Source organism: Protopterus annectens, chromosome 7.part0 (assembly GCF_019279795.1).
Source record: "Protopterus annectens isolate FY-2018-M chromosome 7.part0, PAN1.0, whole genome shotgun sequence".
Classification (NCBI taxonomy): Eukaryota; Metazoa; Chordata; order Ceratodontiformes; family Protopteridae; genus Protopterus; species Protopterus annectens.
Genome location: NC_056739.1, coordinates 289756311 through 289781581, shown reverse-complemented (window position 1 = coordinate 289781581; position 25271 = coordinate 289756311). Strand labels below are relative to the sequence as shown.

General features: G+C 37.3%; 1 protein-coding gene across 2 annotated transcripts in view; it reads right to left on the bottom strand.

The window, feature by feature from the left end:
• The window catches only part of CNTN2 (contactin 2), a 907647-nt gene that overhangs the window by 199914 nt on the left and 682462 nt on the right, over nt 1-25271 (bottom strand). For both annotated transcript variants that reach the window (XM_044076798.1, XM_044076799.1), the window contains one exon: nt 11650-11825. In XM_044076798.1, coding sequence (XP_043932733.1) covers nt 11650-11825 — 176 coding nt within the window. The remainder of the gene's footprint in view (nt 1-11649; nt 11826-25271) is intronic.

Genomic DNA, 25271 nt, shown 5'->3' with positions numbered 1-25271 from the left:
AGTACCACAGAAAAATGCTGATCTGCACAGCAATTCGAAAACATGCAAATTAGCAGGTAATGAGGCAGTTCCTCATTGCAATTAATGCCTCTGTATGTAGTTCTATGCATCATAGAAACAGAGCCTTTTTACCACAGCCCTTACTGCGAACACTGGATTTCTTTCTTAAACTCTGAGAGTGTGTACTTTGGCATGATTGTTTTACTTGCAGCAGACAAAGCTGAAGGTATGTCTTTCTTTCCCGTCATATCTCTGGTTATATCTCTACAACTATGAGTGTTGTCTGTTTCAAAGAGTTGTAGAGGATCTGAAGGCACTGAGCTGTATTAATTTCATACTCTTAATTACTGTCATGCTTATATGTAAAGAAGTGTTCAGAGATGTATGTTTAATTATTTAGATATGTCTACGTCATACAAGAAGTAGTAATAAGTAAATGCTTCTAAACACAGGAATGGATATTATTTTATTTATTTTTATTTAACATTTGTTTACTGTGGTGGTCTGACTGCACTAGTAGTCCATTTTCAGCAGAGGCCCGGGTAGAAAAGCTCCATGTACCATTAAACAAGTGATGATAATTTACATTTTACAATGAAACATAAATAGAGAAACATCATAACATGATCTAGCTAGTACAGAATAATAGAATTCAAACCATCACAGTAGGTATGGTCTAGTATAATGGAGGCCCAGGCTGAAATATAAAAACAAGAATATAACAATAATACATGAGTAAAAAAATAATAAGTATAATGGGGGCTCAGGCTGAAAACAAAACAAGACTGAAAACAATAGTACATGAGTAAAAAAATATTCTAACCCATAACATAATAGAAGAGTTAGCAAATGTTTGTTATACATAGAAATAGCATGCATATGTAGATGTACACAGTGATCAGGTGAATGGAGGTTATGAGACTTGAGGTATATTGTATGCAAGAAAAAAGTAGTTGCAAGAGTGAAGTGTAGGTGTGAGGGTATGGTATGATCAGCCAGGTGTTATGCATTGGCAGATGCAGTTGTTGGTTAGGTGTTCCTTGAGGAGATATTTAAACTTGGATGGGTTTGTGATATTTATGATTTCCTGAAGGATGGTATTCCACATTCTGGATATCTGAATAGAGTACAGACAGTCTCCGAAGCTATTCCTTGATTTAATGGCTTTTAGTAGGAATTTGTCAGATGACCTCAGGGTTCTGTTATTGGAATAGGGCTGTACCAGATTTTGTAGAGCTGGGCATTTATCGGGTTGGTATATAATGGTATGGGAAGTTGTTATTTGCTTGAGAGATAGTAGATTGGGCAGCTCTAGCCATTTTAGTTGGGGGAGAGCAGCACAGTGGTGGGATCTGTAGGGGGTATTTGAGGCAAATCTGGCGATTTTGTTGTAACATGCCTCAAGTTGTCTGTTTTTTTCAGATTTGTGAGGATAGGAGATGCATAAAGTATGGTGGGGAGTAGATGAGTCCTTGCAATTAATTGTCTGGTGGAGTGAGCCTAGTTTTATGTGGGCCTTTTTTATGACATGTGCTAAATGCTTGTCAAATCTCAGGCTGTTATCAATGGTGACACCAAACAGTTTGGTGTGTGAGACTGGTTCAATTTTGGTTTTGTTGGATGAGTAGCTGAGAAAAGGGGGAGTATGGTCAGTAGATTTGTTATTAGAGAAAAGCATTAATTTAGTTTTGCTTGGATGGAGAATAAGTTGATAGTTAGAGAGACAGGATGCAATAGCTGAGAAGAATTTTTGTGTTATATCCTGGAGTTGTAAGAGTGAGGGTGCATCACAGATGAGAAGGAAACATCTGTATACTGAACAATGGAGGCGATTTTAGTAGCAGTATAGAGTTTGTTGGTAAATACAGTAAAGAGTAGTGGTCCTAGTATTGAGCCTTGTGGGGCGCCAACAGTGACAGGTAATAGGGAAGAGAGATAATTTGCCACTTAACAGCTTGTTGGCAGTCAGACAGGTAGTTCTGAAACCATGACATAGTTGTTTGTGTTAGGTTAAGGGATGAGAGCTCTTTGAGTAGAATTTGGTGGGAAATGGTATCAAAAGCTTTGAACATATCTAGGAAGGTAGAAGAAACAAACTGCTATTTCTGAGTTTGTTTATTGTATTAATGAAACTTATTAGGGCAGTTGAGTTGCTGTGTCTGTGACAGAATCCATGTTGGATATTGGTTAGTAGGTTGTTGTGAAGTAGATAGTCCCTAAGTTGTGAGTGCATACATTTTTCTAGAAGTTTGGAAAGTGGAGATAATACGGCAATAGGTCTGTAGTCTGATAGTTCTGTTGAGGTGTTGCCTTTATGCACAGGGATGGCATAGGAAGTTTCCAAGAGTTTAGGGATTTATTGCTCATTAATGGATCTGTTGATTAAAAGAGAGCTGGGGTAAGAGAAAGCATCTGCTGCTAACTTAAGGTATTCAGTTGGGGAGGTGATCTGCAGTGACGGATGTGGGTTTCAGTTTGTTTAGCAATTGTTTATGGTGTTTGGATAGGTTTAAAAGAGAAGGCGTTAGTCACTGAATCTGTTCTTGCATGAGTAGAGAGGGGTGGACTATCACTATTTTTCAATAAGGAGAGTATTGAGTTGATAATGTACAAGTTAAATTGAGTTGCTATGCTTTCTGTGGTGTTTGTAGTGGTCTGGGTTGTTTGACAGAACCCCATAATTTTGGGGGATTATTTTGGTGTTGTTTCTGGATTGCAGTGTAATAGTTGTTTGTCAGACTTGATATTTTTTTTGGATTTATTTCATAGTTGCCGGTACTTGTTGAGGGTGGTTTGTTTTTTGTTGCTCTGATACTGGGACCAGGTTTTGTCTCACTGGTTTAGTAGTTGTTTGGTGTCCTTTCTCAGCTATGGTACACATTTAGGTTTAACTTGGGCTTTTCTGTGCAAGATTGTTTAAGATGTCTAGGAATTTGTCCTTAAAGCACTGGACAGCAGAGTCTAACTGGAGATTTTTAGTAGGGACCAGTCATACTGTTATAAATATATGTGGGGAAGATTTTTTTTTTGTTTCAGATTTGTTTATATATAGGATTTTTTTTTTTGTGGGAATTGGTTGATGTCTGAGTAGATAGGTGGGAAGATGATCACTTGATGCTGTCAGGGAGGCAATCGGAATCATAGATCAATGTGGGCTTTTTGGTTAGGGTCCAATCAGGTATGGACTGGCTTTTTGTTGTGCTTATCTATCCTGGTTGGAGATTGTATTGTTTGGGTAAAACCATGTAGGTTTATAAAGTTAGTAGGGCTCTCAGAAGTGCAAGTGAACCAGTCCATATTGAAGTCTCCCATGTTATGGTTTCCTGGTTGAATGAAGATGTTGACTAATGAAGGAGGTTTTCAAAAATGGATGGGTCATTACTGAGGGGAAAGTAGATGGATATTACAATGATATGTTTATTAGGGTTAATTCTGAGACTGGAGATCAATATTTCAGTGTTGTTGAGGCCTGTTAGTTTTAAGTCTAGGCATATTAGTTTTAGCGTATTTGTGTATATTATGGCTATACCTCCTCCACGTTTGTGTAGTCTATTAAGTCTATGGATATTATAGCCTGGGGTCAGAACTTCATTGTTTTTTATGTAGGATTTTAGCCAGTTTTCTGTTAGAATTGGTATATTGGGAGAATAGAGGTTGAGGGATGCATGGAATTCATGTATTTTGTTTAAGAGACTTCTCATATTCATGTTGATGAGCAGTAGGTCTGAGGTGTTTCATGGAAGGTTTGTGATGATGTGGGAATTAGTAGTTTGTGGGGTTTGGGTATTTGTTGTAACAGTTTGGGGGCTGGGTTAGGGTGGATGTCTCCACTTAGTTTGAACTGTGATGTGTGTAGGAGCAGGTGTAAGAGTTTTGGTGTACATTTACTGTAATTATGGAGTGAACATCGAGAGACAATTGTCTCAGCATATCTGTATGTAAACAGTTCTGTCTTAGAGGTATTAAAGAGTTCTGTGCTATGGTAATGTGAGGTGAGAAAGGGATAAGTGGGGGAATGTGTGCTTATGATCATGTGAGCATGATATGAGGTGGTATGATAGCTTATTGTGGGTAAGATTAGGAGAGAAATATGTAGAAGCAGCATCTTTTACAGAGGGGTGTACTGGGTAATAGCTAGGATTGTTTATCTCCATGTAATAGAGATAGTGTTTGTTGGTTTAAGTCTTACAGGGGATGCTAGAAAAGGGAAAAGATGAGTGGTTGTTTAGTGAAACGTGTGTCTGTTGGCTGGTCAGGGGATAGTAAATAGATAATTGGCAGTTGATGGGCATATTTTTATTATCAAAGTAAGAACAATCTTATGATATAGTTTTATAAAACATGGGCCCCTAGAAGTATTATCATGTAAGAATAAACTTAGACCATACTTAACATGTGTTTTTATTTTAAGATAATTTCTGAGGCACCCTTTTGATCTGTTAATTATCTATAAACATAAGTACATTATTGAATGAATAAATAAATAAAAATACTATAGTACCTTAATGGTTAATAGGTATATACTAGGATAATGACCTCCAGGGCTTTTATAAGCCTAGCCGTGCAACCCAACTCAATCATGTTCCCATGTTCCTTGGGTGTCTGTTAGGAGGGGAGGTGCCTAAGCACTTTGTAGGGGAGGGGGTATGTCACTTAGATAATATTTTACTTACTGTCTGCCTCTGTCCATTAGTTACATGAGGGTCAGACTAGGAGTGCATTTCCAAGTTTTCCTTCCAATGGTCAAGGTTACATTTGAATAGGGTCAGGGCTGAACTCTGTTTTATATGGATGAGGAGTGAATTCCATAATGTGGGAATCTTTTTAGTTAACATATCAGTCTCACTAGAATGTTCTATTTATGTCAAAGGCAAAGTTTAAATCATTAGAATTAGTGTTTCTAGTGCTATTCATTTTGTGGATGGGCAAATGATGCATCAGGGCTAGATCTGAGGGTGCCTTATATGCCAAGCATAGATCGTCTCTCATTAACTTGCAGGAGACTGAGAATAGAGATGGGAAATTAAGGCAATCAGTATAGGGCAGTGTATTAATACCCTGGATTCTCCTGGTGGGTATTCTGACTGTTGCAAATGTCTGGACAAGTACATGCAAAAGGTGCCATTGTACCCAATGATGGGTCTGATAAGAGACAAGTAAAGTGGTTCTATAACTTCCTAGGACCTGGATGCCATACCCTTACTTATAAGTTGGACAGCATAGAATGACTTTTGTACTGTCTTGGCTACATGTTGATTGAATGCCAGATTGCTGTTTACATATGTTCCCAGAACCCTAACTAATGGGTCAACTTTTAGGGTTATTTTATCAATGGAGTAATTGGCTTATGTGGACGTTTTTCCAAAGGGCAAGATAATGCACTTCTTGGCAGTGTGTTTTAAATTGTGGCTTTGACATCAAACATTTGTCTGTGTTAGGCCCTCTTGCAGGATCTTAGTGTTTGGGGGTCTCTGTGATAACTCCCAATTTTCAGTCATTTGCGAACTTGGTGAGCCAGAGGTCCTTGAGATTAGCTTTGACTTCTGAGATGTAGATGTCAAATGGGAGCAGGTCCAGAAAGATCCCAGAGGTACTCTGCTGGTGACTGGTCTCTTGATGGAGGTGGTTTCACCAGTCTTGACTTCTTGGGTCCTATCTGTGAGCCAGATGGCAATCCATTTTGGTGAGGTGAGTATGTCTGTGATACCCGAGTTGGGGATCATATTGAATGATTTAGCCAAGTCAAGGTAGGCAGCATGCATTGTCCTCCGCTCATCCATTGCCTTTGTGATCCTCTTGAAGAAGTCTTGCAGGTTAAAAAAGGAAGACTTTCCCTTGACAAAGCCAAACTGAGATGGGTCCATTGTCTGTAGGTTGCCAATATCCCTGTTGATCATTTCCATGATGACTTGCTCCATGGTTTTGCATATTTGATTTGAGAGACGATGGATCTGTAGTTTCTGGGGTCAGTTGATGAATCATCCTTGTGAAGAGAGATGACCACTGTAGTTCTCCATTCACTTGCTACGTAATCTGTTCTGAGATTGTAGTTGAAAGGTTCCTCAACTAGTCCACAGAGATCATGTTTTAAGCTATTTAGGAAGCAACCCAGAGCACTGTCAAGACCACTGAGGCAGTGATTTTGGCCTTGGCAAGTGTCTCTAGACCTGCTCCCTGCTGATAGTCGGGGATGTGAGGGTGAAGTTTGAGTTGAATTTCAGCCATCAGATTCACTATGTCTTTCTATTCAGTGAATGTGGTGTCATTTACCACTAATTCAGCACACTGATGTGTGTTACATTTAAGTTTTCAGACATAGCCGAAGAAGGCCTTGTAGTTGTCCACAACCTTAGAGGCTGTCTTGATCTCATAGTTGGCCTTGCTGGACTTAATTAACCCACTTAGTTTCTTGTTTAGTTTAATCACTGAGCTCTTGTGTGAGAGTAGCACTTTCTGATTTTGGCCATAGCTTTTTTCCTTTTGTTATATACTTTGTTAAGGTTGGAATTCTACCAGCGTGGTTTGTTTTAATGGCTTGTTTCTGCTATGTACAGCAGCCTCTATGCAGCCATTCACATATTTGTAAAGGGTTTCTGTAAACAATTCTATATAGCATGCTGTGATCTCTGGGTTCAGGGGGGCATTGAATTTTGACAAATTGTCAGGATGTAGTTTTCTTTAGAATAGTTCCTAACTGTTAACAAGTTTAGTTAGGTTTTTCACATAGATTTTTATTTTGAAGGAGAGAGCTTTGTCTTTGATATCACCAGTGAAGATGTGACACGGGGAGGGCAGGTGCACAGCTCTCCCCCCATGTTAGTGAGTACTAGGTCCAGTATGTTTGAACTTCTGGTTGGAGTGCTCATTATCTGGTCCAGGTTATTTGTGTTAATAAAGTCCAGGAAACATTGTTCCTATGAGTTTAAGACAGCATATATTTTATCAGTCTATACAGGGATAGTTAAAGTCCCCCATGAATAGGATATTTGATTGGATGGTCATTGTATCCAGTAGGTCTTGGTACCAGTTATGACATTCTTGGGGCACAGTTGGTGACCTATAGTTAGTGGTAACCATTTAAAATATTGGGACCCATTAGAGTGAGTCCCAAAATGTGGACACAATGGCTAAAAGATCAGACTTGTATATACTACGTCTGAGTTGTCATTTCTTGGAATATTACCTTTTCTCAGAGGTATGGTGATCTTGAAATTGGTATATATATATATATATATATATATATATATATATATATATATATATATATATATATATATATATATATATATATATTCAGTGGGCTTACCCCCTAAAAAAAGAAGTTTTAAGGAGAAGAGTGATTTTCGAGATTCTCAGTCTTTTTTTTTTCTTTTTTGGGGCTTTTTGGTACATGGCATTTAAATTGCTGATATTTCAATAGGGAGCCATAGTTAAATAGGCAATGGTAAGGGACTTTATCTGAGGTGACTTGCACATGAATGAACTCCAGGGCATCATCCCGCTTAACCAACCTGGAAGTATACTTGCTACTGATTTAGATTGAGACACCTTGTGCTGCTGTTGGCCTAAATGTGTGGAAGGCACTGTAGCCTTGCACTGCCAGAGTACTTTCTGTGGCTTTAAACCAAGTCTCAGTAATGGCACCGATGACTATATTCTCTAGAGTGAGGAGAATTAGTAGGGTGTGGAGTTTCTTATTGAGGCCACTAGCACTGAGCAGTAAAACCTTAAGGTTGCTTTGCATTTTTTTTGTTTTTTTGCTATATTGGAAGGTTTTTCATTTTGGCATTGCCTAAAAAGGCTGTTAGGCGTGGTTAACATTTTATCTGGAAGCCTGGGGAGGGGGAACAGGTGAAAACCATCCTTTGTAAAGCAACATAGTCTATTAACCATGTCCTCCCATGCTGACAGATATTGGATCATAATGGAATGACACCAGAAACTAAGCCAATGGTTAAAATCAATAATTTGTTATTCATACTGTGGCATCATCATTGGTAAAGGTAGAATGCTGCTCAATGCAAGGGACATACATGTCTGAGACACACGTTTAGAGAGATCCATAATGTCTCTTTTTATATAGTCTAGTAAGGTACATTTCAGGTCATTTACACCCACATGGAACTATAACAGAGTCATATTTGTAGCTGTGGTGCAGTAACACGAATCCATGCATGATATTGTGATCCCTTGCTCCAGATAAGCAGTGGACCTTTATCACCTCCTTGTCTAGCCTGGTGATTGGACATCTGTATGTTATAAAATGGAATCCACTATGATAAGAGCACTGGGTAAAGTGTTTGCTTGCCTTATGGGCTTTGACCTTGGAGGACCATTGGGTGTAGGTTTATGCGCACTTTTTGTTGCTGCTTTTGGTGTGTTCTTTAGAGATTGTTGAGGACAGGCATTGCCGTTTGAAGGCTTAGGAGATCTTTGAGGTTTGGGAAGGTTTCTTTTAAGTGCCTCAGCATAGAAAGTTATGTGTGTGTATAGTGAGTGCATGTGTGGAAGATGTAGTGTGCGTGTGCTTGACAACCTCATCTGTAAGTGACATTTTTGCCTCCAAAGAAGCTGTGTATATATAGCTCTTGCATATTGTGTTAGTTTCTTTAAGGATTAAATGGTTGTCTGAGAACATGAGACAATTGCTACATCATCTCAGGATGCCCATATCTACCAAGCTGGCCACAGAGACACTTACAAATTACATATCCATGTTATTTGGACCTGCATTAGGGTGTTCTATTATGGTTTAAGAAATGGGTTTTACAGAGGTCTCCTGGGGTGGTTCCCAGGTTTAAAGGCCAATGTTAGATAGTGCTAGGATATGGGTATTAGTTCTGTTGGACAAGCAAATTAGCTGCTCTAAGCTTAGCTTCACTGAGTTACAGGTTACAGTCCTAATATAGTTTTATAAGTAAATTGTGCTGTCTAAGCATTTGTTTTTGTACAGCACACTGTCAACTGTTGCTGCATGGTGAACATTTGAGTAGCTCTGTGCAAATACTCCTAATTTATCAAAAACAGAAAAGAGCTGAAAACTGTCTCCGGTACCCTCTGGCCAATAAATAACTATATTTTTGAGTCTCCTGGAGTGATTCACAACTCTTGTTGACCAGAGACCAAGTAAACACCTTCTGCCACAAGATGGATGGTCCTAGACTTCCTAATGTAAAAGCACATCAAAAAGGACTCTCAAGTTCAAGTCAACGACTAAGTCCTTGGCTTACAGTTTTCTTATGTGATTCCTACCTCAGACAGCCTAGGCCACCATCTACTGCTACTAGATGGACTATCCCAGCCCTTTTAATGTAAAAACACAAACAAGATTGCTTGAGAGTGAATTGCTACCACAAAACAACTTAACTTGGACGAGACAATTTCAAGTATTACGGACCTTCAAAATTATTTAAAGTGTAAAATCAACAAATAAAGCAAAAATGAAACAGTAACACTCTAAAACAGTTAAGTGAAGTGCAATATAATAAAATAAATCTGTTCTCTGCCAAGGATGAAGCAGGATTAATTTGGGACCCTGCCAGAGTGTGGCAAGGATGTCAAGCAGATGGGAGTTTTTGGAAAATGAGGAAAAGTCAATATGTACAAAAGGAAGCTTATTCAAGAGCAATAGTGGTTTGCTAGGTGGGCACACAGTATTATGGATCTGCTTTATCCTTTCCTACATCTGGCAGACTCATACTTGATAATAAAGTGGCATAATACTTCTACCCCAGGGGCAGTAAGCTCCCATTTTATTTACTTTCTTTTCAAAATTCTCTAGATTTCTGTAATATGTAAATGTACTTATTTGACAGCTGCAATTTTTTCATAAGCAGTAGTATTTTAGAATACGGGTCTATATTAAATCAGTGAATGCTTAAAATAGCGAACTCTGATTTATCAACACTTTAAAAGTGAAAGCTTGAAATCTTGAAGACACGGAACAGTGATTTTTGTCCCAGGGAAAAAAATTGCCGGGCCATTTTCAGGACTTTGCCATTTCCTTCACTGTGGTGCAATCTCGGAGTTGGTATATTTAAGTAGGGGTAGTGTGGGGGGGGGCAAAGGCCCCCCACTTTATTTAGTGTTTAGAAGTTTTTTTTTTTCTTTTTGTGGAACAGTGATTTTTTTCCCTGGTGGAAAACAATCGCTGTTCTGTGTCTTTGGGATTTCAAGTTTTTGCTTTTAAAGGGTCGATAAATCAGCGTTCGCTATTTTAAGAGCTTGCTGATTTAATATAGAACCTTAAAATACAACTTCTTGTTGAGATGGAACATTTGTTTCTTTTTAGATATGCAACATTTTGCTTGGAGTGTCTTTTTTTCTGGTCATTAATTTTAATGCTTCTTGCCAGTTTCATTTGGGTCATGGTTTGTACATGATCAAGTCAGATTTATGGCTCCAAGTTGTTCTGAAAACTGAATTTCATATTCTCCATCCAGATAGCTCACTTGTTCCAAAAAAGTGTCTATAGTTCTTGGATTAAATACAGTTATTTTTGTTATGAAAGTCAACAGCTAAAATACTGAGGCTAGTTTCACTTAAATGTAGTAGAAATTGCCACCCCCACCATGTAAACCTTGGCTCAAGATGATTGTCACTGTTCAAGTGACACGCCGACCTCATGTGCAAAAATTGGAAAAAGGGGTTGAGGATGGATGGATGGATATTTTTTTTTCTAATTTACAGACTCATTTTCTTTTCCATGAATTAACCATTGAATGAGTACTCTCATGTTCATGTGGAAGATACATGATATAGAATGCATCTTTTGCAAATTAAAAAAAAAAAATGAAAGTCTCTGCAGCGTACAAGGTAAGAAATTCAAACCAAAATCATAAGAACTAGTTAGCAACTAAAATGATATGTGTAAGACTGTCTGAGGCACACACTGAAATAGGTTTAGAAGCAAATGGCCCAGCAGTACTGGAATACAGTTAAAGACCATATTATTAATACATAAAACATAAGTATGTATAGCAGGCAGTATGTTTCATTTGAGTTGCAGAGGCTGTTGTGTGGTCCCACTTGATTTTTTTTCTTGGCTTTGAAGCAAATCCAATAAGAGTGTAATGAACTAATGCCAGATAGAACTACAGAGTACTATATGCTGAAAAAGTTGGGGATATGAGACAGAACAAATAAACTGCACCACTAAGGCACTGGAGATTAGGGTAATAGGGGGACAGATTTTAGATAGCGGTAGATGCTGGTGCTACTGGCAAGTTTAGGAAATCTGACTACATTAGTAACAAACTGCTCATCAGTGTTTTGCCTCATGAACTTCAGATTTTTTTAATAGGTCCTTACCTGGCTTCTTTAAGAAATATGAAATTGTTTTAGTCTAGGCCCTAGGGTAAGTAGAGCTTAATATGTTAGGATATTTATATGGCCTGTCAAGTATAGTGTTGTATTATTACAGTGCAAGCTTACTTTTTTAAGTTTTCATTGTAGAAACATAATTATATTGCATTGATGAATAAAACAGTTCTATCACTGTGCTGATTTGTCATTTTCTTTACGTCAGATTATATGACTTTTTTATCACATACTCATTGTAATATACCTGAATGTCTGCAAACATCTTCCATAACTGGGGAGCTGAGATAAGAAATAATTAAAATGTATCTAGTATTATTGAATCCTTACCTCTGTAGGACGCAGATAGTGCCCTTTCTCCTTGTCAAAATTGATAAGAGAACTATCCAATGACCAGGTAAAGGTGAGGTCCATAGTTGGGTCATGTGATGCGTGACACTGCAGTGTGGCACTCTCTCCCACCTTTATATCAGCACTGGTTGGAGCCAAGGTAATTTTCGTAGCTTCTGTTTATAGAATTAAAAGAAGAATTAAAAAAGTTATACTTTCATATTCAGCTATTTTAAAGTTAAAGCACACAGGTATAGCATTCATATGATGTTCTCACATTGTTCTATTTATTCATTTCATTTAGATAACCAGTGAAGTCCCCCAGATAATTGCTCCCTTTTTAGGGGTATCCCAGGAGTATACAACAGACAAGTAACCAGCTGACAGACACAGAATCTGCATTTGATGTCATATGGGAACCATATTCATGTTCCCAGTTTTGCCACCCACTATCTTAACAGTTGTGTTTTAATGCTTCATTATAGAATGTGTTTTGGAATTATCTGTATGCTTCAGTATCGGGTTGTGCATAGAGCTCAGTGTAATGCTGCAAAATTGATTTCACTTCCTTTTTTTTATACATCTAGACTAACGTTTTAGATCTAAAAATGTGCATATTGGCACTTATACCAGAGGTTTGCCCTCTCCACTATAATGGAAGTAAATTTCCTCTTCTGAATTTACTGGAAGTACCTTCCTCTTTCTGCTTTTACAGCAGGCCGTAATGTGCATAACCAAAGTAGGAGATGGAGTGTGTACATTTATGGTGTGACTACATTGCTCAAATTATACAGGGTCTTAACATTTTTGCTCTTGCTTATTAACACCTGCCAATATATGCAAAAAGGCATGCCTAAATATGGACAGTTTCTGCATTCAATATAATTCTCCCTCATCCTCCACTATATCACATCATCAAGTGCTCTGATTTCATCACCAGTATTACAATGAGAGACGTAAATTACTAAACATGTGTTGCTGAGTTGCAGTGATGTAACTGCTCTTGAAATCTCAACACTTCCTATTTGGAGGGGGACAGAATACTTAGATATGTTTGTGGTAAGACTGAATGCTTCTTCATTCAGTCTGATTGATTAAACAGTATAAAAAATGTTCAAATTAAGCAAAGGAAAGATAAATTAAACTATTACAATCTTTGTTTTACAATCTCTTACCAGTTTTGGTCATTGCATGCAATGAAAGTTATATGCTAACCATAACTTTAGATCCATGTTGTCTCATTTTTGGGCGCTTCAAACATGTTGAATTGTCAGATCTGATGGAATCTGACCTCAGCACCAATCTCGAGCTTATCAGTTCTAGAGCTCTGACTCCTCCCCTACCCATAATACCCTCAGTTGTACTACAGTTACTCAGATTGAGTTTGCTCCTAAATACGTGGATTTTAAAGACATATAGATTAGTTTAACTTAGTATCGGATGCCATCTTAGGGATAAATGATACATTACTTCACCGGGAAACCCTGCCCTTATGATAACCCACCAGATATAGGGGTTTATATAAAAGGACTTGTAATTCTGAGATTTGTCTGGCTGATGTTACTGCAAATAGTTAAATAGTTTTCCAAGTTAAGAATTTTAAGTCCACTTTATTAACGGGCTCAAAAGTAGGTTGTGTAAGGACTTGTAAGAGAATGGTAATGTCCCATGGAGATGATGGGTCCCTAATGGGGTACCCTAAAGAAATGCTTTTGAAATCTTAAGGGATGCCAGTGATGTATCATTAACCCCAACATGGAAAATGGAAATAACTCCCAATTGAATCTTGATAGCTGCATAACTGGAGCCTTTGTCAAATAGATCAGACAGAAATCCAAGTATAGATGGCATTGGTGCTGAAAAAGGGTCTAGCCCATTGGAAAGAGCCCAAACTGATTTTTTTTCCATTTGATGTGATAAATTTTCCTAGTAGTTGTTTTTTGGGAAGTAGACAGAATGTTGACCACTGTAAGAGTAAGCCTGGCATCTCTGGCTAAGGTTAAAATTGGAGGTAGCATGCAGTTAACTTCATGAATATGTGATCTGGAGTATACAGTCTAGAAGGATGGGACAGGAGATCTAGATATTCATCCAGTATCCATGGAGGATGTACTGCAAGAGGCTACAGGAAGGGGAACCAAGCCTGTTGGGGTCAAAAGAATACAATGAGGATAACCAATGGCAAGGTTATACATTATGTGATGTGATTTCATGCATACCTGTGTAATATGGATCTTTGCATGTAGAGCATGACTGGATTGTGTCCACTGTAGTACTCTCATGTAATATCTTGCTATGGGAAACATCAAAGTCATAGATGCCATGAGACCTAAGAGACATCGAATCACTCTCACAGATGGTTTGGGTGGTGAAGAATGAGTAGATTTGTCATTATTAGAGAATGAACTCCAGCCAAAGGGAGGCTGACAATTTGAGGTTTTGTTTTCAGGTACATCCTATGAATTCTATAGTTTGCAGTTGGGGTCAACTGACATCTTGGAAAATGTAATGAAGTGTAAAGTGTTGTGAAGGAAGTGCTCAGTAAGAACAGTGAGAAGCTAGTTGTCTAGGTATGGATAGACCTGGATTTCTTAAAGACACAGGTGCACTGCTACAACTACCTTAATCTTGGTGAACACCCTGAGGGCTGTTGTGAGACCATGCTGCAGAGCTCTGAATCAGAATGTTTGGTTCCAAGCTGAAAGCCGTGATATCTCCTGGAGTGCTTCACTATTTTTGAAGTGATAGTAAGCTTCCTGCAGATCTATAGAGCACATCCAATCATCCTGCCTCAGTAGAAATAAAATGGACTGAACCATGACCATCCAGAATTTTGTCTTTTTATGAACTTGTTCCAGTGACTTAGATTCAAAATAGGTCTGAGGTTCCTAGTCTTTTTTGTCACTAAAAAAAAAAATATGGAATAAACTCTGGATCCTAAGTGGTCATGAGGGACTGATTGGATGATTTCTAGCAGCCTTGATATATCTTCAGTATAAATAGAAAAACATGTATGTATATATATATATATATATATATATATATATATATATATATATATATGAGATTTTTTTAAAACTACTATTGGTAAAAAATGGAAAAATAGAAAAACATCTAGTTAAAGTTAAGGAAACTCTCACTGTAGGAGAGGAGTGTAACTTGTGAAAACCTTGTTGACAAAACAAACAGCTCAAGCGGCAAATGAGATCTGAGCATCTGTAGTCCAACCAAGGTATTATGTATAGTGGAGGAGTCAGAGCTCTGGAACTGATAAGCTCAAGATTGGAGCCAAGTTCAAATCCTGTCAGATCTGACAATCCAATATGTTTGAATGGGCGAAAACAGACAGCAGTGGATCTATTTAATAATGATAATAACAGTATGAGGAAACAGGACTTTACATGGTACTTTTCAAATATGATATATCTTTTGGTACTTTTCAAATGAAGACTTTCAAGGAAGTTATTGAAACCATATCATTTCAGCCAGCCTCCCACACTCAGCTTCTTTAGGAGACTATCCAATCATTTGTGTGTGTGTGTGTGTGTGTGTGTGTGTGTGTGTGTGTGTGTGTGTGTGTGTGTGTGTGTGTGTGTGAAAGAAGACATCAAATATGCTACTGGAAAAACAAAACAAAAAGATTGTTTCTCTTAAAAATATTTGAGGTACTGGGACTTGCAAGATGACTGCACATTGAGTAACAGCTTAGCTTCAGCTCTCCCAGTGTGAAAACAGAAATCAGAAAGGAGAGCCAGTGAACTTGTCTTTTTGGGCAAATTTCAGTAACAAGCTAGAAAGTGCACTGACTGGATGCCAGCAGAAAAGAAATTCAAAGAACCTGAAATAAAATCACAAAAGGTGATGAGAAAACACTGACTGGGAAGAATTCTACAGCTGTTCAGCAAAAAGCAGGGTAAGCTCCAGCTTTGGTGAAAGACATGACTTCCAGTGACCTAGAGGAAAAAATAAGTGAAATGTACTCAGAGCTGATTAAAATAAATGAAACACTGAAGGAGTATATCAACTCAAATAACAGGCTGGAAAAAATGGAAGAAGCTTTAAACATTTATTCAGAGGAGGTGATATAACTGTAAAAATCAGAGGTCAAAACAAAGAAAAGGCTGGCTGACTATGAGACTGCTTAAGAAGAGATGCTGCAAAAATAATAGAAATAGAGGAAAGAGCACAGAGGAAAAACCTGAGATTTTCTGCTCTACCAGAGAAACTGGAAGAAACAGAGACTGTATTAATTTTATGAAAGTACAAATAAGCAACTGGAGTGGAATTCCACAGTGGGAAATGTTAATTGAAATGGCACATCATGTGTATGCTCCAAATATGGCCATGATAAAGCAACCTAGACCTTTAAAAGTTAGATGCAATCCTACCAAAAGAAAGTGTTGATTCTGACAAAACTGTGGCAGAAGGGCAAAGTACTAAAAGTGGGAGACAGTAGAGTGTCTGTGAAAAATGGTTACTCACTGTATACCAGGCAGAATAGGAGTGGATTTATTCCACTAATCGATGCAGAACATGTTAAGGATGAAATAAATGTTTTTTCAACAAAAAGTGAATTATGAAACAGGAGATTCTGCTTCTTCTTCTTGTAATAAAGTCCACAGAGTGACTGTGTCAGGGAAACATTTTGTTTCAAAGTAAAATGCTTGAGAGACAGAAAAAAGCAAAAGTGTTGATTAGAAAAACTAGGAGTGCATTGGAAACGAAGCAGAGGCTGAATTTGGAAGATGGAGATCAACAAGAATAAAATCAGCATCTCAGAAAAAGACAAATAAATGTAGGATTATAAATCATTAAGTATATTTTGAAATAAAAATGAAACAAGAAAACCTGCCAGTATTGGACTTTTTTTTAACTTTGTTAAACATGTAGGGGACTCCAAAGCATATGCCCTACTTCATGTCACTAATGTTTGGAAGAACATTTAGAAGAGAGGAAGAGGAAGGAAAGAGATAACTGTAAGTAAAACAAAATGTTGTTCATAACAGTAGTATTTTTATAATGCATGACACAATCTGCATTCTATAAAGTAAAGCTGTCTCAGTTATTTTTGAGTTAATAGGGATACTAAAGTAAACAGGTGACTGCATTTTTTCCCTTCTTTCTTTCTCCTTGTTTAGTTTTAAGAAATGTAGGTACTGTCATGTAAAAAAAAGAGGAAATGTCTGGTCAAAAGAGCATGATACAAGAAAAACGGATGTGCTTTTTCTTACTCTTGCATAAGGGAATGACTGGATTAAGACCCTTGGCTTAATCTAGTAACAAGTTTTAAGGGGAAGCAAATAAAAAAAGAATATTGAATATAATAAAAAGCTTTCCTCTAGCAAATAAATGAGTGCTTGTAGAGGCAATGCTGTATATTGTTCTCATGTATTCATGAAGACAATATGATAAGGAGCAATAAAAACAGGATACTTCTTTCTATCAATGGCTAAGAGGTAATGTTTTCTGAAAGCATTTAAGTGTTTTCCCAATCTGGGAGAGGAATAAAGATATGACAAATACAGACAGCACTTAGTAGAAGCACAGGGTGTACTATGCATCTTAGCATGGATGACTTTATTTACAGGTTAATCCAAGTCTTTGAGTGTGATTGTCAGTATGGGACAATTGTTACCATTAGGAGGGTTAAACTTTAGTATTTGAAGATGTACATAGCTTTGTGTGCTAGTATTAAGTTACTAGGTTTTAGTGGTGTTCTGGGGGTGTTTTGTAAGATATGACATAGGTTTAAATGGATGTGACAAGAAACAACTGTATAAAAGAGCAACCTGCCAAATGTTAATATATGTATGTAACACAAAAGCAGGAACTAGACATTTAAAAAAAGCTGTTAGACATAGGTGGGAATAATAACTTCTTAACATAATGACAACACTTTATATATTATCTTTAAATGTAAGTCTCACAGATGTATACAAAAAAAAAGAGTAGTGAACTATATTAAAAAATGTAGAGTGCAAATAGCTATGATATAGGAGACATACATGGGAAGAACTTGAGCATGTGAATTTCATAATGACATGTTTTCAGGATGGTTATTTAGTGGAATATCTGGGACAAAGGAAAGGGGGAGTACTTATATTATTTGAAAGTATAGCTCCAATAGTGATAGAAGAGGATACAAATGTGATAACTGTAGATTTGTAGTAGTGAGGGGCTACTGGCAAATGAGGAGTATTATTACACTGGCATGTATTTATATTCCACCTAAAACTGCTATAATGGAGCTTAAGAAAATTCTGGGAGAAATAATTAACTTTCAGCAAGGGATATTACTTACAGGAGGGATTGGGATTTGATTTGCAGCAGTGAGGATGTATCTGGGTGGCCCAGAAGGGAAAATATAACCAAAGCAGGTAGATGTTTGAAGACATTTACGAAAATATTTGGCATGGAAGTTGTAAATTCAGTAATAGGAGTCTGGAGTGAATTTATGTATTATTCCCCAAGATACAAAAACTGAGCTAGCCTAGACAGAACCCATATTTCACAGGAACATGTGCATTTAATAGAAGGTTTTGATATGCATCCAAATAGATATTTCAGATCATGCACCAATAATAACTAAAATGAAATGTAGAGTAATGAAATAAAAATGGGATACTGGCCTTTCCCATTTATCTGTTGAAAGGAGACGAAATTAAGGAATTGGTAATGGAAATTAATTCAGGAGTTATTACAGAAGATAGAAAACATTTCTCTGAAAATATAGCTAGGGAGCAGGATAAAATTAAAGTGGAGTTTAAAAATAGGTTGGAAATAAAACAGAGATATGGTTAAAAAGTAACATGAATTATTTAGAAGTACTAACAAAGGTTAAAGCATTGCAGAGTAGGGGAAATCCCACAGAACAAGAAGAGGAGCAATTGCAGCAATTACAGAAAATAAAGGATTACCTTGATAATATGCATGAGTTTAGAAAGACTGCTGTTAAGCAACTGTTTTTGATAATAACTCCAGAGCACAAAAACTTTTAGCACAATGACTCAGGCAACAGGAAGTAGAAAGGTTTGTTGCCAAGCTTAGGGAGCTTATAGCAAGGAAGATAACAAGAGATTATGTAGATGTACTAGAAATATTTTGAAAATTTTAAGGAAATCTGTATAAAAGCATAGAAATATGTAAATTAAGAAAAGGTACACATGGGAATGTTTATGGAAGAATTGCATATACCAAGGTTAGAGGTAGATAAGGCTCAATTACTAACAGTTAATACAAGATGAGATGAGATAAAAATGGTGATGTATAATCAATCTACAGGAAAGTCCCCAGGAATATATGGTATGCCTGTGGAAGTTTGGAAGCTAGGAGGGAAAAAAATGATAAAGAGCTGGAAGGTTTTGTTTAATAGCATTTTAAGAGTAGGAGAAGCACCAACATCCTGGAAGAAAGTGATTGTGGCTGTAATACCTAAAGAGGGTAAATACCCATCAGATTCAGTTTTACATAGGCCCATTAAAATTCTAAACCATGATTATAAAGTTTTTGTCTATAATGACTAAAAGAATGGCTAAGGTGATGTAAAAATTGATAGATATGGATCGATGTAGTTTTGTGGGGGAAAGCAAACATTTGACAACATGAACAGAACAATGATGATCCAGAAAGAAGCAAAATGTAAGAAAATAACACTATTGTTGGTGGGTCTTGATGCAGAGAAAGCATTTGACAGAATAAGCTGAGATTTTATGAGCAGGGCAATGACAGCATTTGCATACCCTGATAAAATAATAAAGTTGATTAGAAGCATATATGAGGGATCAGAGGCAAAATTCCTCTCTGATAATTTCTTTTTGAGCAGAGGAACAAGGCAGGGCTGTCCTCTTTCCCTTTTGTTAGTTGCATTACATTTAGAAACACTGGCAAAGAAAATAAGGAGCTCAGAAATTCAAGGATATAATTGGTATGCTAGTCAAGAAAAGCTGCCTTTATTTGCAGATGATATTATTTTATATCTGATAAATCCAGAAAAGGACATCTCAGTGTTGTGAAACATTTTGAGACAGTTTTAAGTCTTTTTGGGATACAAAAGGAATGAAGCTATAACAAAGGCAATAACTATAAACTATATACCCACACATTAATTGGTTCAGTAATATCTATAATTTAGGGGACATGACAAAATGAAGTACTTAGGAGTAATAGATTAAAAAGGAGTCTGTAGTGGCCACTAAGGATATGTGGGAAGAGACTAAGCAAAAGATAATACTAAAACTGAGAAACTGGAAGCTCTGTTTTATGGGTATTGATAGCAAGATACAAAAAGTTAAAATGTTTTTAGTCCCTTAGTTTTATACACAGGTTAGGCATATTTTTATCAACCAGAGGAGAAGTTGTGGATATTAATTATTAAAGAGTTGAAAGATTTTATGTGGGAGGGGAACACAGCAAGAGTCAAGTAGGATAAGCTGATTCTTCCAATAGAACAAGGTGGTTTGGGATTACCTGATTTGAAGTGGTATTTCAGAGCTACACAGTTAAGACTCCTACACATAGCAGAAGAAGAAGCTATAATTCAAAGTGGAAAGGGATGATGATGAAATGAGGTAATCTCGGGAAACAAGGAGAGACTGGGATTTCGGATGCAGATCCTTAAGGAGAATAACAATAACCATACAGAATATTATATTCATAAAGTATCAGAAAGTATTCTAAGAATTAAGCCAGCATGGGAATGTAGAAAGGAAGTTCTGCCCATAGGGATGACTGCAATCAGGGATACAGATAATAGGCAAGAAGGGGCTGGAATTTATTGCAGAAAACTGGCAAAGTAACCAAGGTATTGGGAGCAAATAATTACAGAGGGAAAGGTAATAGAATGGGAAGAGGCCAAGAATTTACTTGGACTTCAGGCTAGAGATTGCCTTCCCTATCATGGACTGATATCAGAGTATAGGCAAAGAGGAAGAAAAAAGAGGATCATAAGTGAAAGACCAGCAGTGTTAGAGTTTTTAGTAGGATCTAGAACAGAAGCTGCTGTTAAAAAGGGATCATTAGCAGAGCATGTAAAATACTGTATGATAACTATAAGAACCAATCATAGGAGGTTAGAAAAGATTGGGAAGAGAGATTAGATAAACAATTCACAAAGAAACAAGGGGATATATCTATGGCTCCAAATATGCAACAAAGTGTAGAAGATTTAGGATCCTTGCATGGAAGTGTTTACATACGTATTTTTATACACCAAGTAGACTCCAAAGAATTCTTCCTCTGGTAGACAGCAAATGTTGGAGGTGTGATGAAGAAGAAGGAGGTAACTAGGAACATATTTCTGGGAGTGTAATGTGTTGGCAGACTTTAAAACTTTTCTGTAGACTACTCTGTCAGAAATACTGGATTAGCAAAGAAGTAGTGATTATAGTCACAGAGAAAAAAAAACAACTGGAAATGGGATCTATAGAAAAGAGTAGGAGCAAACTGCATAGAAGAAATGGGAATTGTGGGAAAATGCATGCAGAATAACATTTTGGAGGTGGAATGAGGTTTTATGAAAGGCAGGATTTGAATGAGGTATGTAATGTTTGACTGACAATGACTGGATAAATTATAAGTGATATATAATGTTTGCAACTAAAATAAGTCAATATGGTTTGTTTTTATTTATTTAAATGGATGATTACCTAAGTCATAAGTGGTTATTTAATAAAGATATCCCTTGTTTAAAAAAAACATCTGAGTCATTTCTTTGTTACAAAAATGCCTACTAAGGCAATTTAAAATACAAAAAAAAAATTCAGTTTTAACACAATGTTTGTTCTGAATGTTAGTTCAAAAAATATGCTGTATTGCTTTAGAAGAATTTTTCTGAGCTTACTTCATAGGACAGTAATGCAGTTTCCTGACATCTAAGTATTGTATAATACTTTATAGGTGTGTGGAAGGCTACATTGCCTTCCACACATTAAGACTGACAACAGCACAGACATGGGCTAAAAGTGGAGGTGTCTTGATCTACATACACAACAAATAAAACTCCAGGGTGGGTAAACAGGATGATGCCATGTAGTTCATCAATGTCTCCATAGGTAAGGTTCCTTACCATGTCATGGCCAGCTACAGGTCATCCTCTGTGACCTGAAAAGCTAATAACTCTTATCCAGACCCATCCATCCAACCAAATACCCTACTCACGGGAGACTTTAACTACCCCTATACAGACTGAGAAACATACACTGCTTGTAAGTCACAGGCACAACATTTTCTGGACTTTATCAATGCAAGCAACCTGGACAAGATAGTGAGCACTACAACTAGAAGATCAAACATATTGGACTTAGTACTCAACAACACAGGAGAGTGTTGCACCCCCCCCCCCCCACTCCTGTGTCATATCCTCAGTGATGAGGTCAGGCTACAAAGCTGTCCCCCTTGAAATAAAAATCAACCAAGAAATGCCAACTAAACCTGTAAAAGTTAGGAACTATGCTAAAGCAACCTACATCCTATTAAGCCACAGTTTGACAAAATTCACAGCTCCCCCAAACATCAAGAGCACAGCTACCTTTACAGAACTATTTACAGAAACCCTGTATAAACATGTAAATGGCTGCAATGAAGCTGATGTACCTACCATAAGAAAGCCCTTAACTCTGAAGAAGTCCCATAAAAAGGTAAAAGGGGTGAAAGCAGTTTGTTTTTTTACAATAAATCCATTGAAGGCTGCATATCTGACTTGAATTGCTGCATTTTTTGTTTTTGTTTTAGCCACAGTGTCAGAGATGTGCCTGATTGTAAGTCCAGATCTAACATCCAAAACAAACCCCACTGGTGGAATCCCTACTTTAAGAGGGTATATAGCAAAAGAAAAAAAGTCACGGAGAAAATCAGAAAGAGTAACTTTCACAGGGACAAGAGCTCTCTGATTCAACTAAACTAGAAACAAAGAGGATTAATAAAGGCCAACAAGGCTAATTGCAAAGTCAAGCTAGCCTCCCAGGCTAAGAACAATCACAAGGCCTCCTTCAGCTATGAAGGTAGAGGCCCAGGAACCACACAAATCAAAGTCCAAGCCACAAATCCAATTTTTGGCAGCAAAAACAGACCAAATGCAGTCAAGTGCTTTCGTCTTTAGCAAAGACTTCTTCAGAACTTGGCATGGTTATCTCCATCCTTAAATAATTCTAATACAGCATATGATCAACATATGATCAAACATTCACATAACTCAACTTTAGTACACATTAGTTATAAAACTTCAAATTGTTGTGAATGTCAGTTAAAACTGCATAAAAAATGAGCAATGAACATCAGTGAAACAATAAAAATAATAAAAATGAAAATAATATTGAGAATAGGACTAGTACAAAAATCAGTGTTACAGCGAACAATGTATGAGTAACTTGGCATTATCAGCCTTCAAGACATTTTAGCTTTAATATAGGTGTAATAGAGCAACATTCATTCAAACCAGGGGGGGGGGGGTAAGGGCGTCACACACAAGAATCCATATGAGCTCTTTCTTGAGATAATGTTCGTCAGTGTAAAAGCCCCCTGGATCTGGTTCCAAGAAATCAACCACCACAAATTTAAAAAGGTGACCAGGATAGACAGAAATATGTCTGTACAGTGCGTTAATTGTCTTCCCTTTCTTGATTTCATTGAGATGTTCATATATTCTCTCTTTGAAGGTTTATTTTATTTTATTTATTTACTGTTGGTTAACCAGGATGGTCCATTGGGCCAAGTGAACCCATTTTCAATGGAGTCCTGGGGAGAAAAGCACCAACAAGAATACATGTTACAGAGATATACATTACATAGTATACAATTCATAGCAAGGTAAAGTTTACAAACAGTAGAATTATCCATGAAAATAATGATAGAGTGTAGTTATATACATTTTTTTTTTTTTAGGTTGATAGATGATATTTAGGATAGGATTATGAGCAAAATATAGGAGATGAAAGTAATAAGGATAGAGGAAGTGGAGAATGATTATGTGGGGAGGGAGCAGGAGCATTCCCATCTGGATGTTAGGTAGGAGTGAAGTGTTTTTTTAAAGGTAGGAAGGCTAGCGATGGTGCGAATGGAGGGAGGTAGGGAGTTCCATAATCGAGCTATGGAAAAAGAGAGGAGCTTTTGTCCTGGGGGGTGAAGGGGTCTATGGACTACTATTAGGTTCTGATTAGTGGATCTGAGAGGTCTTTGAGTCTGGTGAATTTTAAAGGTAGAAGAAAGGGTGGGACAGAGGGATGGCTGGAAGATGAGTTTGTGTGCAAATGTGAGTTGAGTGTAGGAGAGGTAGTTGGGAAGTTCGAGCCAATGTAGTTTATGAAGTGGTGTGCAGTGGTGTGTTGAGGCTTTGGTACTAGTGGCAAATTTGGCTATTTTGTTGTAGCAGGTAGATAGTTTAGTTCTAATAGATGATTGTAGGTTAGTAAAAAGGGGGGCACCATAAAGGAGAGAGGGTAAGAGAAATGTAGTAGAGAGAGTGAGTTTGGTTGTTGATGAGAGGAATCGCTTGTGTCGATAGAGCAGGCCGAGTTTTTGGTGGTTTTTTTTATGTTTATTAGTAGATGGGACTCAAATTTAAGGTTATTGTCAATTTGAACTCCTAGAAGTTTGGTTTCGGATACCAGTTCAAGTGGAGTATTATTTTGACTGGTGATGGAGAATAGTTGTTTATCAAATGTGTTTGTTTTAGAGGGGGTAAATATCATTAATTTTGATTTGGCTGCATTAAGTGCAAGATGGTTATCTTTCATCCACAGTTCTGTGGTGGAGAATGCTTCTTGGGTGAACTGTAGAAGGGTTGGAATGGAAGAGGCTGCACAGATGATTGTAGAATCATCAGCGTATTGGATGATACTAGCATGGGGATAGAGTGATAGTAATCATTTATGAAGATGTTGAACAGGAGGGGCCTAATATGGAGCCTTGTGGGACCCTGTGGGGTGTGTAAGAAAGAGGAGATGGCTTTTTTCCATTTGACAGCTTGTTGCCTGTTTGAGAGATAGCTGGTGAACCAGTTAAGAGTTGCAGGTGATAGGTTTAGCTTTGACAATTTAGTGAGCAGTAGGTTATGGGAGATAGTGTCGAATGCTTTGGAGAGATCAAGAAGGATGGTAGATACAGTGAGACCAGAGTCTCTAGCTTTATTCACAGTTTCAAGGAATGAAAGGAGGGCTGTCATAGTACTATGATTAGGGCGGAAGCCATGATCTCGTCAGAGGCTGGCATGGATTCATATTTTTGCATGTCACCTGAGGCTTTGCAGGCATCTGCTTCAGAAGTTGAGGGGATTCCGTGGCTGATTATGATCATGGCTGATATGATAAACAGGTTCGACCAGTCTCGCCATATCCTGGTCACCTTTTTAAATTTCTGGTGATTGTTGTTTTATTACACCTATATTAAAACTAAAAAGTCTTGAGGGCTGATTATGCCATGTTACTCATACATGTGTCGCTGTAACACTGATTTTTTACTATTCCTATTCTCAATATTATTTTTATTTCTATTTTTATTGTTTCACTTATGTTCATTGCTCATTTTTTTATGCAATTTTAACTGACATTCACAACAATTTTTGTTGAAGTTTTATAAGTAATGTGTACTGAACTAAAGTTGAGTTATGTGAATGTTTGATCACATGTTGA